The sequence below is a fragment of the Strix uralensis genome, chromosome 19, assembly GCF_047716275.1.
Source record: "Strix uralensis isolate ZFMK-TIS-50842 chromosome 19, bStrUra1, whole genome shotgun sequence".
Lineage (NCBI taxonomy): Eukaryota > Metazoa > Chordata > Aves > Strigiformes > Strigidae > Strix > Strix uralensis.
The window spans coordinates 9,040,135-9,053,360 of NC_133990.1; the positions used below are offsets into that span (position 1 = coordinate 9,040,135).

At 58.0% G+C, this 13,226-nt stretch overlaps 2 protein-coding genes across 3 annotated transcripts; both read left to right on the forward strand.

Annotated features, from left to right (window-relative positions):
* The first annotated feature begins 255 nt into the window (after positions 1–255).
* On the forward strand, positions 256–5,790 carry MRPL38 (mitochondrial ribosomal protein L38). 2 transcript variants are annotated; one of them, XM_074889453.1, is made up of 9 exons: positions 256–478; positions 1,016–1,195; positions 1,778–1,906; positions 1,988–2,196; positions 2,564–2,636; positions 3,197–3,242; positions 3,623–3,781; positions 4,639–4,775; positions 5,156–5,790. In XM_074889453.1, exons 2-9 carry the CDS (start codon positions 1,051–1,053, stop codon positions 5,290–5,292), a joined length of 1,035 nt encoding a protein of 344 aa, XP_074745554.1. In that variant the 5' UTR covers positions 256–478; positions 1,016–1,050; the 3' UTR covers positions 5,293–5,790. The 2 variants fall into 2 exon arrangements, with proteins under 2 accessions (XP_074745554.1, XP_074745553.1); XM_074889452.1 differs by lacking the exon at positions 256–478 and adding an exon at positions 689–771.
* A 1,332-nt stretch (positions 5,791–7,122) lies between these two features.
* On the forward strand, positions 7,123–12,631 carry TRIM65 (tripartite motif containing 65). The gene is made up of 7 exons (XM_074889422.1): positions 7,123–7,176; positions 7,287–7,981; positions 8,476–8,571; positions 8,646–8,879; positions 9,349–9,520; positions 9,860–9,940; positions 11,474–12,631. The coding sequence occupies exons 2-7, from the start codon at positions 7,535–7,537 to the stop codon at positions 12,004–12,006; spliced, it is 1,563 nt and encodes a 520-aa protein (XP_074745523.1). The 5' UTR covers positions 7,123–7,176; positions 7,287–7,534; the 3' UTR covers positions 12,007–12,631.
* The last annotated feature ends 595 nt before the right edge of the window (positions 12,632–13,226 follow it).

Below are 13,226 nucleotides of genomic sequence, written 5' to 3' on the forward strand. Positions count from 1 at the left end.
TCCAAATACGCCTGTTAGATACTGATTGGTTTGTGATTAACATACTTCATGCTTCTGCTACTGCGTGTGCTCAGGGAAAGGGTCTCAACCTGGGCAGTGGTCTTTCTGACCTCTGTGTGTGTGTGTGTGTGTGGTTTTTAGTATTATAACGAGGGTAGTTCACTTCCAGGACACTCAAAAGTTAGTTTTATTGCCACGTTAATTTAATCGGTTGTTCACTTTGCCAGGTTGTCCAATATTTCATCCTCAGCACAATCCCAGACCTTCTCTTTATGTTCCAGGGTGTTCCACTTGTTTCCTAGGGTTTGGAGATCACAGTCTATCCTTGATGAATTTCTCATCACTAGTGCAGGTTGTCTTGACCACGCTTCAAAGTCCCACTTGCCCGAGCTTCAAACCCTTGGGTGCGGTACCTGTAGCCCCTGGCGCGATCCTTAACCACGGCTACGAGCAGATGTGGAGTGTGCCAAGAGCCACGGTGTGTCTGGCCTCCATCTCTGGGGGTGGCAGCAAGGGCCGCTCTGGGCGTGGGGCAGAGGGACAAGGGCGAAGGGAAGAGCGGGTCCCTGCGGGGCTGTCGGGGGGTTTGTAGTCAGGCGCGGTGCCAGGCAGCCCCGTTGCTCTGGCAGCGGGGGCCTTGCAGGGCCGGCGGTGCGCGGCGCAGCCCCTGTCGCCATGGGAACGGGGGCCTTGGACTGCTGGCGGCGCGCACCATGGCGGCGCCTTTGCTGAGCGCGGCGCTGCGGGGCCGGCGGGCGTTCGGCACGGCCGGTGAGGCGCGGGCCGGGGAGCTCCGGTTCCCCGTGAGCGGACAGTGGGAGGCGTTTGGAGTGTGTGTGTGGCGGGGCGGGGAGCCCTCGGCCGCCTGGGTTCCGCAAGCGTGCTGGCGGGGCCGGCTCCGGGGGGGGGGCGGTGGCAGCGGCCAGGGACCGCGCTCCCGCTCTCCGCCCGCCCCGGGCGCTCTTGGTCTTGTTTCTCGCTTTCTGTCTAAAGCGGGAACTCTGTCCGCTTCCAGCTGCGCTCTGCAAGCGGGCGGCCCCGCTGGGGCCGATGCCCAACGAGGATATTGACGTCGACAACTTGGAAGCGCTGGAAAAATACCGCAGTTTCACTCGCTACTTCAGGCTGGCGGAGAAGGAGAGCAGGAAGCCCCGCTGGTGGAAGACGTACCGGCAGCACACCTGCCCCCCGCCAGGTACTGGTGGGAGGAGCTGCTCCGCGCGAGGTTTTGCTGCTGAAGGTCGGGGCAGCTGTGGTTGGGTTTGCCCCAAAGCCTGCCCTGTAAGGAGCTGATGAGGTGCTTTGGCATGAGGTTGGCCCTTTCCCGGTGCAGAAGTTTGCAGAGTGCAAATGTCTTCCGGGGAAATGGATGTTAGTTTTTTGGAAGGAGGGCGGCTGACCTGCTAAAAGACGTGGAGCAAAGTAAAGTCGTGAGTCCTTGGAACCCCAGTAGTATCAGAGAAAGCAGATGTGGACCCAGAGCTTTAGAGCTGCAGCAAATAATAGCAAATTTGGCTGCTCTGCTGAGCAGGCGCAGAGACCAGAGCTGCTCCCCAGCTGGCAAACCTGCGGGCCTGGGAGTGTGATGGTTGGGGAGGGAGGAGGGAGCAGAAGGGTGGAGATGCAGAGGGAGGGCAGAGGTGGTAGAATCGAGTCTCTGACATCTCGGAGTTTGTGTCTCTTTCACATGCTTTCTACCGTTTGGCAGGGGTTTTGTGTTTGGGTATTTGGAGATTCATGTTTTTCCCATACATGATTTTTTCACCCCTCTCTGAAGAGCCAAAGACCGACATCAGCCTGCCGCGTGCTAAGCTGCTGCGGGCACAGGAGAGGAAGGAAAGAAAAAAGATCCTGAGGGAGAACCGCCAGAGTGCCGAGATGGAAAGAGCAGCGCGGCTCCGGACTGGTCTGTGCCCCACACCTCTCTCCCTGCCCCAGCCGGTCTGGGCCCCCAGCCACCTTCTGCAGCATTTCTCTCTCCTTGCAGTGCTGATTCCCCTCGACGAAGTCAGAGCTGAGTGGGAGAAGACCAGCGGCCCTTTTCACAAGCAGCGTGTGGCGGAGCACTGCGGGATATTTCGTGACTTGTTCAAGGGGGCCACGTTCACCCCCTGGGTTCCCTTGAGGGTGGAGTACAGCCCGGAGGACGAGTACCTCGTGCCGGTCTACTATGGGAACATGGTGACGCCGTCAGAGGTGTGTGAGGGGAGCTGGGAGCAGCCTCGAGCCCATGTGTGTTTCTGTCAGATGCTTCTAACAGGCGTTACTTGTTCTGGGGATTTCTTTTGCAAGGGTATTTCCCCTGTGATGAAAGAAATATGTTTCTTGGACACGACAAGGACAGAGCTTTGCAATAGGGTTGTTGTCTGTCAGCAGGCTGGTGTTTATTAAAGCCCTCTGGGGGCTCTGGGTGGAGCTGGCTTACTGGGTGGTGGTGTGGCTGTGCCCAGTCTCCTGGCCATGCCCGTGACAAGTGCATATTCTTTGCCTTGGAAATTGTGATCTGGTCTGAATGGAAGCTGTTGTTTGAGAGATTTACATTCCCTTTCTGTTGCTCTTTTAGGCTTCCAGTCCCCCTGCAGTGTCATACGAGGCAGATAAAGGCTCCCTCTGGACTTTGTTGCTGACAAATCCAGGTGAGTAGCGGGTTCTTTAAAAAAAAATCTTTAAACTGGGTTGTTTCACTCTGCTTTTGGTCAGCTCCTGTTTCTTTTGGCTGCACAAGCTGAGGTGAGGTGATATCTGGAAAGCAGGGACATTTTACATATGCAGGAGAGATTGTAGCCTCCCCAAATTTCTGGCAGTTGAGAGATGGAACAGTGATGCAACGGGACCTGTGTCAGAGTGTAGAGGGAAGAATTCCCTGACTCCCATCTTTTGTTTACCCTCAGAGCCCTCTCTCCCTTGGCAGTCTGCCTGGGGGGTAGGTTAGCTGACACTGTTTGCCCTGAGAAACCAGAGCACAGTGACGTGAAGCAGCTGAGCAAGAAGTCCTTTTACTCTTGGAATTCCATCTGTAGAGTTCTTTGCTCCTCCTTTTAAGCTCAATCCTATAAGGTTGAGTTACTTTTCTGGTAGGAAAGGAGTGCTGGGAGGTCTCGAGCTGCCCACTCCCTTCAGAGTGGATCCGGGCATGGGGTTGGTGCAAACATCAGGGTGTCCCTAAGTCACCTTTCCCTGTTGTGTGCGTTTGCAGATGGACATTTAAGAGATGCGGACTCGGAGTACCTGCACTGGCTGGTGTGAGTACGGCACCTCGCAGCTGCGCGCTGCTTGGCTCAGGGAAATCCCAGGCGGAGCGGGCAGAAACTCCTCCAGCAGAGCTCGGGAATGAGCGTTGGCTGCGGCGGTTCCATGGCGCTCTCTGGTGCCGTTGGCCTCTTTTCCCCTGGGTGCTGCTAAAGATGCTGTAGTTCCAGGCGTGGCTGCTGTTTGGCACTCAAGTCACTGGGTGTGATTTTTCTTCCAGTGAAAGCAGCCTCTGTTAACTGTTTCTCTGTCAAACAGGGCGTAAGTCATGTCAAAACGTAGCAGAGAGCAATTGGCAATGCTGGGTGAATCTGCTGGTCCTAATGGAGGGAAATGGGTGGGTATATAGTGAAGTAAACTTGTTTGTGTTCAGGACGAACATCCCAGGCAACGACATCAAGTCGGGTAAGGAGATCTGCCATTACTTGCCCCCGTTCCCTGCCAGGGGAACTGGCTACCATCGCTTCGTCTTCCTCCTCTTCAAGCAAGACTGCCCCATAGATTTCAGCGAGGATGTTCGGCCAGTGCCATGGTAATTCAGGCTTTCACTGGGCGGTTCCACACTCGCTTGGCTTGGCTTGGCTTATTGCTCGTTATGATCCCATGCTTGTTACTGCTGTAGGAGAGCAGTTCCTCTTCATCTGCAGGGTTGTTTGGGGCTGCTTTGAGTTTGTGTGTCGCCTGAGGCATTTGAAGTACTCGAGTGTATCCAAAGAAGGGTAACAAAGCTGGTGCAGGGTCTGGAGGACAGGTCTTATGAGGAGCAGCTGAGGGAACTGCGGGGGTTTAGTCTGGAGAAGAGGAGGCTGAGGGGAGACCTCATCATCCTCTACAACTACCTAAAAGGAGGTTGCAGAGAGGGGGGATGAGTCTCTTAAACGAAGTAATAAGCAATAGGACAAGAGGGAATGGCCTCAAGCTGCACCAGGCCGGGGTTAGACTGGCTCTTAGGAAGTATTTCTTTGCAGAAGGGGTTGTTGAGCGTTGGAATGGGCTGCCCAGGGCAGGGGTGGAGTCCCCGTCTCTGGAGGGGTTTAAGAATCGGGTTGACCCAGCGCTGAGGGATCTGGTGGAGTTGAGAACGGTCAGTGTGAGGTTAATGATTGGACTGGAGGAGCTTCAAGGTCTTTTCCAACCAAGGTGATTCTGTGAGGCCGCAGCCGCAGCCCTGCAAGCGCTGCAGAGCGCTGTCACTTTATCACGGGCTGTTGAGAAAGAGGTTTGCCCTGCCTGGGGCAGAAATGTGCACAGAGCTGAGAGTTTTTCTTTTGGCGACTTCCTTTTCCACCTCTGTTTTCTAGCCTCTGGGGTGATGTGGGGAAGTAGCTGCCTACCAGGGTGCTGCAGGAAGAGGCTCACCTCAGCTCTTTGCTTGGGTCTTGTTTCCAGCCATAGCCTGAAGATGCGAACCTTTAGCACGTTTGACTGGTACAGGAAACACGAGGATGCAATGACCCCGGCAGGACTGGCGTTTTTCCAGTGTCAGTGGGACAGCTCCGTTACTCGGGTCTTCCATCAGCTTCTTGGTAAGAAATGCAGCATGCGGGGCTGTGGGAAGGGGCCTGTTTGTGGGCTGGGACATGGCCCCTGCGCGTGACACAGAGTGTCAGTGGGCAAGCTGTGGCTGTAGGCTCTTGTTTGGGCCTGGCCTCTTGTCTAGGAGCTGTTACAGCTCAGGCTGGGTACAGAACGAGCCCTCTTCCGCCAGCCTCACATCAGTCTGAGGAAGCAACCCGTAAAGGGCCGTTTTGAAGGAGCATTTTACCATAACCACGAGAGAGCCTTCAGCGGGGCACGCTGGAGCAGCCCTGGTCCCGTGTGCGCGCCAGGGCCCTTCCTTGCTGCTGAAGGGGAGGGCCGGGGTCTGGATCTGGGCCATCCTGCTAACGGCGTCGCCCCTTTGCAGATATGAGAGAGCCTGTGTTTGAATTGGTGCGGCCGCCCGTTTACCATCCTCCACAGTTAAAGTTCCCACGCCACCAGCCTCTGAGGTACCTGGACCGATACCGAGACACGGAGGAGCCCACCTATGGCATTTACTAGGGACCCGGCCTCCTCTCCTGGCTCTTGGCAGATGGGGCTGCCGCCTTCCCTGCACTCCCGCAGCGGCGCAGCTGGGAGCCACCTGCGCCTCTGGAGGGAGACCACAGTCTCAGCCCCTCAGCTCCCAGTTCCCCTGCGCTGGCAGTGCTGGGAGGTGCGTGGCCGAGGGCAACAGGCGTTCATAGTGCTGGCAGCTGGGTGGTCAAAAGGCTGCTTAAAGAGGACGCTCCTAGATGAAAGCAAATCCATGGCCAGGCTGAAATCTTGCCCTGATTCTGTAGCAGAGCTGATCAGTAGGGGTGGCAGGTAGAGTCCCCCCCGAGATGTCCTGCCTTGCTCCTCTGCACGGATCACCGTTCTCCTTTTGCCTGTCTATGGAACAAAGAGAGCCAGGCCAGCCTGGATTTCCTCCTCTTTCCAGCGCTGCGGCTCAGGACCGTGTTGGCTTTCATTTGTGCAGTCCTCATCTGATTAAACACACCCTAGGCGATGCTGGCAGAGCTGTCTTTGTTGGGAAGAGCTTGGAGCGTGGGAAGAGTGCGGCTGTGCAGGTGATAAACCTGCACAAGGTCAGCGTTTGTGGAGCTGGCGTCTGCCAACAGCTGCCCCAGCATGCGGACCTCAGTCTCCTTCCCCTCACTCCCTGCACGCAGGTGGAGCAAAAGCAGAGCTGCAGAGGTGCTGGGCTTGGAGCAGACGCGGGGTGCTGGGCTGGCGCTGCTGCTGAGCCTGTCCCCAGGCTGGGGAGAGACTCTGCTTTCTGCTGTGCTCAGCAGGGCTCTGCGCATCCCCCCTTCCCAGCTTTAAACCCCCCAACACCAACATGCTCTTGCTGTTGCAGCTGCCTGTTCCCAGCTCTGGTTCCCAGTCCCTTTTTTCTAAGGTTCCCCCCTTCCTCCGGAAATAAGGGCCTCCAGCAAACAACTGAGAGTGTGCTGAAATGCCTCCCCCCTGCCCTTGCTCAGGGCCCTTCCCAGCTACACCTGAGCTCCCTGAACTTTCCTCCCGCCCTGAAGGGACTGGGGTCTGGTTTAAGCTGGGGTGAATTATCTGGTGAGGTGACCACAGCGGTGTGAGAGATGACTTGGAACTCCCCCAAAAGATCCCCGTGAGAACAAACAGCCTGAGAGAGAGAAGGGATGGGGGCAGTGGAGGCCCTCCCAGCCGGGGAACGTCTCAAGCACTCGCGAGTAGCGGAACTGTGGTTGAGGGGTGCAGAGTGTGGAGCTGATGAGGCTGCCTGGGCAGCACAGGGTGGGCTGGAGGAGGGAGCCCTGTGGAGACGGGACGGTTCTGCTCTGGGGCATCTTGTAAAGTTTCAAGGGCATCTGTCGGGTGAAGGACCTTTGCTTCATTATCCATGAAATGCAAATTAAAGTTGACACCCTGAGTATGCTAATAAAGATTAGCAAGATCGTGCTAATTACATCATCCCATGAAGGACCTTACCCCTCCCCATAGGAATGTGGGTCGGTCTAGGGGAGGGACCCAAGGAAAGTGTGTATAAACTGAGGGGGGGGTGACAGAATGGAGAAGTGAAGAAGACGGATGCCTCCCTGACAAACTGGGACGGGACCAACACAGGAACCCAGGCATGTGCAGAGAGCAGGAGCTGTCGTTTAAAGTGGAAAGGTGCAGGAGCAGGATGTGGCCCTGGCTGGCCGCTGGCATGTGTCACAGCCCTTGTCACTGCAGAGGGAGGTGGCGTGTGGCTGCAGCAGCGGTGGGTGCCCCTCTCTGCTGGTTCCCAGGCTGGCAGCTGCCGGGAGCACTGTGCTGCGGTCTCTGTGCCCCGCTCTGCTCGGGGACCCAGCCCTGGCAGAGGGGAGGACGCCAGGAAGTTCCCTCAAAGGGCGAGAAAGGAGCGAAATCAAATCCCCGATGGTGGGTGTCCCCCTGCAAACCCCTTCCCGGGCACAGACGTTGCTCTGAGCCCCGCCAGCCTCTCGCGTGTGTCTCCCTGCGGCGCCGCTGCAGCGTCTCCTCCTCTCCAGGGTCTCCTGCCGCGCTTCGCAGCCCTCCCGGTGCTGGGGGGAGCGGCTCCAGCCCTCAGAGTGTGGCACAGCCAGCGTGGCCGAGGGGGCACCCCTGGGTGTCTCTTTAAGAACACGTCTGGTTCGAAGCCTTGACCCGCCCCTGAGCTCAGCGTCACCATCTCTTCCTCCTCGCAGCTGAGTTTCTGTTTCCCCAGCTTCTTTCACCGGTTTCTTTCCCCGTCGCCCTGATCCCAGCCGCAGGCAGGATGGCATCAGCCATCTCGCAGAAGCTGGAGGAGAAGCTGGTGTGCTCCATCTGCCTGGAGCTGTTCAGAGTGCCCGTGACCTTGCCCTGCGGGCACAATTTCTGCAAGCGCTGCATCAGCGACCACTGGCACAAGCAAGAGCAGGAGCCTCCCGGGGCCAAGAAGGGGTACACGTGCCCCGAGTGCCGCAGGGGCTTTGAGCAGCGCCCGGAGCTGGAGAAGAATGTCACCCTGTACAGCGTGGTGGAGCTGGCGCGGGATGGCGAGGCGCGGGTCTCGGGCACAGAGGGGTCTGAGGTGGCCCACGGCGAGCTGTGCCCGCAGCATGGGCGCCCACTGGAGCTGTACTGCGAGGACGAGCGGCGGTGCATCTGCTGTGTCTGCACCGTGCGGCAGTGCCAGCAGCACCGGCGGGTGCTCTTCGAGGAGGAACGCTTTAAAAAGCAGGTGGGGACAATGGGTGGCAGGACTGGGGCGATGGCAGGGGGTGGTGAGCAAGGGGGAGTCACAGCACCTCAGACACAGCACGACATCCCCCTCCACTGGCCCGTGCCCTGCTGTGGGCGTGTGATGTGCCTCTGTGTGCTGAGCTGTGCCTGGCCTCAGCTGAACATGGGCTCTGGCCAGGGAGGTGCCACCAGTGCTTGGCTGCTCCCCGAGAAACCGGGGGCTGTCAGGAGCAGCAGAGAGCTGGATAAATCCAGCAGCACCGGATGAATGGTGCCATGTGTGTTTGTGATCCCCAATCTAGAGGAAACAGCTGAAAAAGTGGTGAAATTCAGAACAAGATTTCACTTTTCAGCGACCCTGGATGCAGCCTCTCCCCTTCCCAAGCCTTCTCCTTCCCCTGCAAGCCTTGTCCTGCTGCCCTGAGTGAGCTCCCAGGGGCCAGGCGGGCAGCAGTGTGCTGCACTGCAGGACATTGGTGACTCCCTTCACAGGCTCTTTTGAAAGAGTCCCTGGAAAAAGCCCAGGAAGAATCAGAGAGGATTGAACGGGTGATGCAGGAGCTGGAGGAGCGAACGTGCAGCATCAAGGTAACACTGTGGCCACCTGTGTGGGGGGTGTGCAGGTGGGAGTGTGCCGGCTCTCACAGCTCTTCCCTGCCCAGGACTCCTCCGAGGGGGTCAAATCGGTGATTCTGAGCAAATTTGCCCTCCTGAGGAAAGCCCTGGAGGATTTCCAGTGGCAGACGGTGGCCAGGATTGAGCAAGAGCAGGCAGCAGCGCTGGGGCATGTGGAGGAGGACTGGAGCTTCCTGAAGGACCGTCTGGATGTCCTCGGCCAGCACAGGGAGAGGGCTCAGGGGCTGCTGGCCTGCCCTGACCACAGGACCTTCCTCCAGGTACTGTGCCTGCACTGTGTCCCCCCCCGCACCCTTTCGGTGAGGACAGAGACGTGGTCAACCCCTTCCCCATGGGGGATGTATTCTCAGCCCAGCTTAGGGATGGGATGGGGCTGTGGGGAAGTGCTGCTTTTGGGGGGGTCCCTGAAAAGTTGAAGGGGGTGATGCTGGATGGGAGCAGATGGTGCTTCCCTCAGGGCCATGGGCAGCATCTCCCACCCCCAAACCACTCAGCAAGGCTCTTCCACTGCAACAAAACATAAAGTCCCGTGCTGCAGCCACTCTGCTCCCTGCAGCCTCTCGCTCCTGCTGCGACTGTCCCCTGACCCCGAGCGCCAGCCACAGCTAATGGCAGATGTTTTGGGGATGCCCCCATCACCCACTGGGGAGACGTAGTGTGTGCAGATGGGATTCGGAGCTGCGGATCCTCCCCAGGCTGGTGCATGGGTGTCTGTGCATCTGTTCACAGGAGTTCCCCCTGCTCCCAGCTCTGGAGAGCCCAGAGGCGCTGCTGCCCGTGGAGTTTGATGTAGCTGCTGTGATCAAGCCCATCGATGAGATCCTTGCCAACATCTCCAGACTCCTGCTGGAGGACCTGCCCAGCTCAGTGGCCCCCAAAGCCCCTGACCCCGCTGGCCAAGGTAACCCCTCTGCTCACAGGGTCACTCTGAAGGGCTCCAAGTCATCCTGAACCACAGCCTGGCCCGTGTCACCGTGCTGGGGACACAGCTGCTGGGCACAGGGGTTCGGGATGAGGACACACATCTACTGTTCAGCACATGGCTATCAATGGGGAGGGATGGGCTGGGTGGCTTCCCTGTGGCCTCCTCCTTGCTGGTAATGCCAAATGCAGTGGCATGTGCCCACTCCCAGGCTTGGATGCGATAGACTTCCTCCTTCCCCTGCTCCTCCCATCAAAGCCAGGAAGGAAAAAGTTTTTGAGTGGCATCACTCAAAATGCCTGTCCCCATTCTCCACAGGCCCAGTGCATCCCCAGGAGCTGGCGGTGAAGGTGGTGGCTCCTCTCCCCGTGTGCCAGATCCGAGCGGAGCTTCTGAAGGGTGAGGAGCACGTGGGGGTCTGGAGGGACAGAACCCTGCTGGGGTCCCCAGTAGGATCTGGCAACCAAGCCAGACTCTTGCCTGGGAGAAGGGTGGTCATGGCTGTGGGGGCAGGGGCTCCTTCCCTGACTCTCCTAATCCCTCTCCCTAAATGCAGAGAAGGGTGCTGCAGGGCCGGGGTGGATGGGTTGGGGGATACTGCGTGGATGGGAAAGGGCTTGTTAGGGGCATTAGCAGCACCAGAATCACAGAATCACAGAATCACAGAACCATCTAGGTTGGAGATCCTCCAGTCCAACCATTAACCTCACACTGACCGTTCTCAACTCCACCAGATCCCTCAGCGCTGGGTCAACCCGACTCTTCAACCCCTCCAGGGATGGGGACTCCCCCCCTGCCCTGGGCAGCCCATTCCAACACCTAAAGCAGGCGAACAGGGAACACTTTCCTGTGGAAACTGGGGCTCTCAGTGCCCAGCATTGGGTGAGCCACTGTCCCAGATCTTGCCCTGTCTCCATCCTCTCCCTTTCACCCACCTCAGGCATCTTGCTCGAGCAGGAGTGATGTGCCTGTTCCCCACGGCCCATATTTAGACACAGCACTGTCCCGCAGGCAGGCAGGCAACGTCAGCAGCTGGCAAGCGAGCACCCACAGGGATGTGTCGTGGGCTGCCCCAGCCACCCCTGGCACAGCACCAGTCCAGAGTCCTGCCTGCAGAGCCCTGCCTGCAGTCATGGCTCTCTGTCCAGGGATATGGCCTCAGCACTCGCAGCCGCAGTCCTTCATGTCCCCTTCCCTCCCTGGGCCCATCCCACTCCAATTCCTTAGTGATTTCCTCAGTGCTCCTTTTCCCATCTCCTCCCTGTTGGGAACAGGGTTGGATAATGTTTAGGGCACGTTGGTCATGTCACTCTTGCCAGGGAGGCGACTGATGCCTAGGGGACCTGTAAGATTCCTTCCATCAGGCCCCACAAAACATTCTCAGGGATATTAATAGGAAAAAGCCATGATTTATGTGCAGCGGGCATGACCCCAGCGTAACTGGCCAGGCCGGGTTGTTGCGGGAGGAAGGTGAGGTGCTGGTGGCCTGCAACTGCCCATGGCAAGAGGATTTATCGCAGCCTGTGCAGAATAGAGTAACCCCCTGCAATACCATGTTTGCTCACTTAGTGCCTGGTTTTCCCCCCCTCTCCCCACCCATGTTCATATTTTTTGCTCTTAAAACCAAGCAAAACTCTTCCAAAATGACCACAGAGCCACTGCTGCTTGCTGGCTGTGAGCTGGGCTGTGCAAGGACAGCGCGAAACGTCGCGTGTCGGTGCCTCACCAGCTATTTCTGGGCTCTTTGCGTTCCTTGTGGCAGGTGGGTGGGCAGGTATCGCATCTTCCCCTCCAAATGTGCTACAGCCTGTTCTCTTCTGTTTTGGGAGCCAGCCTTATGCAGTTTAAACCATATCACTGTTGTGGGGGCTCACATGAAGGGTGTAAAGGTGTGATGAATTTAAGCCCCATCCATGTCGTTTCTCTTCTTAGACCACCGCAACCTGACCTTCGATCCCAAGACAGCCAACAAGTACCTGGAGCTGTCGAAAGGTAACCGGAAAGCCAAACACGGCCCCAGTGCCATCTGCGGGTGGCAGGAACAGGGACCCCGCTTCGAGCCCTGGCAGGTGATGTGCACGCAGGGCTACGGCCATGGCCACCACTACTGGGAGGTGAAGATCTCCAGCCACTCTGTCATCCTGGGGGTGACCTACCGTGGTCTCCCCTGGGAGCGGCAGCAGGGCCACAAGTTCAACATCGGCCTGGACGGGGGCTCGTGGGGGCTGCAGGTGCGGGAGGATTGCTACCTGGCCTGGCACAAGGGCCAGGCGAAGAAAATCCAGGAGCAGCTATATAAGAACCTGGGGGTCAGCCTGGACTATGGTAAGGGGCTCCTCTCCTTCTACGGCCTCGGGGAGAAGATACAGCTCATCCACTCCTTCCACAATGTCTTCACCCAGCCCCTCATTCCTGTCTTCTGGCTGTGCGAGGGGCGAGCGATGACACTGTGCCGGAGGGACTGAGCCGGAGCCGTGGTGCTGCTCTGTTAGCCGGGCTGGCAAGCCCCAGGCTAGTGCCATAGCCAGGCTGCAGCCAGGGGCTGTTGCGGTGCGAGTGGGACCCAGATGCTGAGGCAGGAGTGGGGTGCAGTGTTTTAACAAGGGCTGATGAGGACAGACATGCAAATTAACCCACTCTGATTTGCATATGCAAATATCACACTGATTACACAAGTTAGGGCAGGGGAGGGGACGCAGGGCTGTGCCCTCGCTGTGGGGATGAAGCTCCTGGTTGCTGTGTGGGGGCACATGTGGGTGCCTGTCCCTGCAGAGGGGGTGAGGGGTGGGTAGGGAGGGTGCAAGAATTAGGTTTCTCTTCTCTCTCCTGTCCTGGCCAGACCTCCCAAGCCTGGGGGAGATTTGAGGTGAGGAGGACCCCAGAGGGGGTTGCTGCAGCCACTGGGTGCCGTGGAGCAACGCGGCGGGAGCCCTGTGCTCCCCCAGCTGCACACGCAGGCAGGTCCTGCTCCCCCAGCCCCTCACAGTTCCCTCTTGCCACTCTTGGACATGGCAGAGCAACTTTTTGAGGTGCCACACTGCGGCTGCTCTTTGTACAAAGTTGCTTTCCCCAATAAAGCTCTATGTTCCTATGGGGTTCACCTCATGTTGGTGGGAGCTGTGGGAACAAGCAGCACTGAGGGGGTGAGCTGGGTGCCCCTGCTCCCGCACCCATCCCTGCAGGGCCCCATCCTGTCCCTCCGTGTCCTCGCAGGGACCAGCACCATGGAGTGACCAGCTGGCAGCAGAATTAGAAGGTGCTTAATTTATAGTAGCACTGCGATAAGGAAATCGGGTTTCCTATGGCTCTGCCCCAAGGTTGATCTGGCGCAGAGGAAAATCTGAAGCTTTGATTGAAGCTCTTCCAAGGGCGAGACGGCAGGTCCGGCATCTCCCACCGCCCCCGCAGGGATGCTGGTGAGGACTAACGGGGCGAAACTGGGCACCGGGTTCAAAGGTGCTGGGAACGTGCAGGCAAACGCGTGGGGAATGAATCACATGAGCTTGTTTCCTTTGGGGAAAAACAGCTTAAAAGGATCAATCCCCTTCTTCACAGACAGATGCGATTTGTCTTGCTGTGCTTCCTCCTTCACTCTGCACCTCCCCACTCCTGGGCCTGTCCTTGGGTGGGACCTTGGGCCGGCGTGGACCTGGGAACTTATCCAAGCCAAAAAATTGTCTGTGCA

Coding starts and splice junctions, on each gene's coding strand:
- MRPL38 (XM_074889452.1), top strand. CDS start 714: ATGGCGGCGCCTTTGCTGAGCGCGGCGCTGCGGGGCCGGCGGGCGTTC. Junction 772..1,015: donor GCGGGCGTTCGGCACGGCCG/GTGAGGCGCGGG, acceptor GTCCGCTTCCAG/CTGCGCTCTGCAAGCGGGCG. Junction 1,196..1,777: donor GCACACCTGCCCCCCGCCAG/GTACTGGTGGGA, acceptor CCCTCTCTGAAG/AGCCAAAGACCGACATCAGC.
- TRIM65 (XM_074889422.1), top strand. CDS start 7,535: ATGGCATCAGCCATCTCGCAGAAGCTGGAGGAGAAGCTGGTGTGCTCC. Junction 8,880..9,348: donor ACCACAGGACCTTCCTCCAG/GTACTGTGCCTG, acceptor ATCTGTTCACAG/GAGTTCCCCCTGCTCCCAGC. Junction 9,941..11,473: donor CCGAGCGGAGCTTCTGAAGG/GTGAGGAGCACG, acceptor TTCTCTTCTTAG/ACCACCGCAACCTGACCTTC.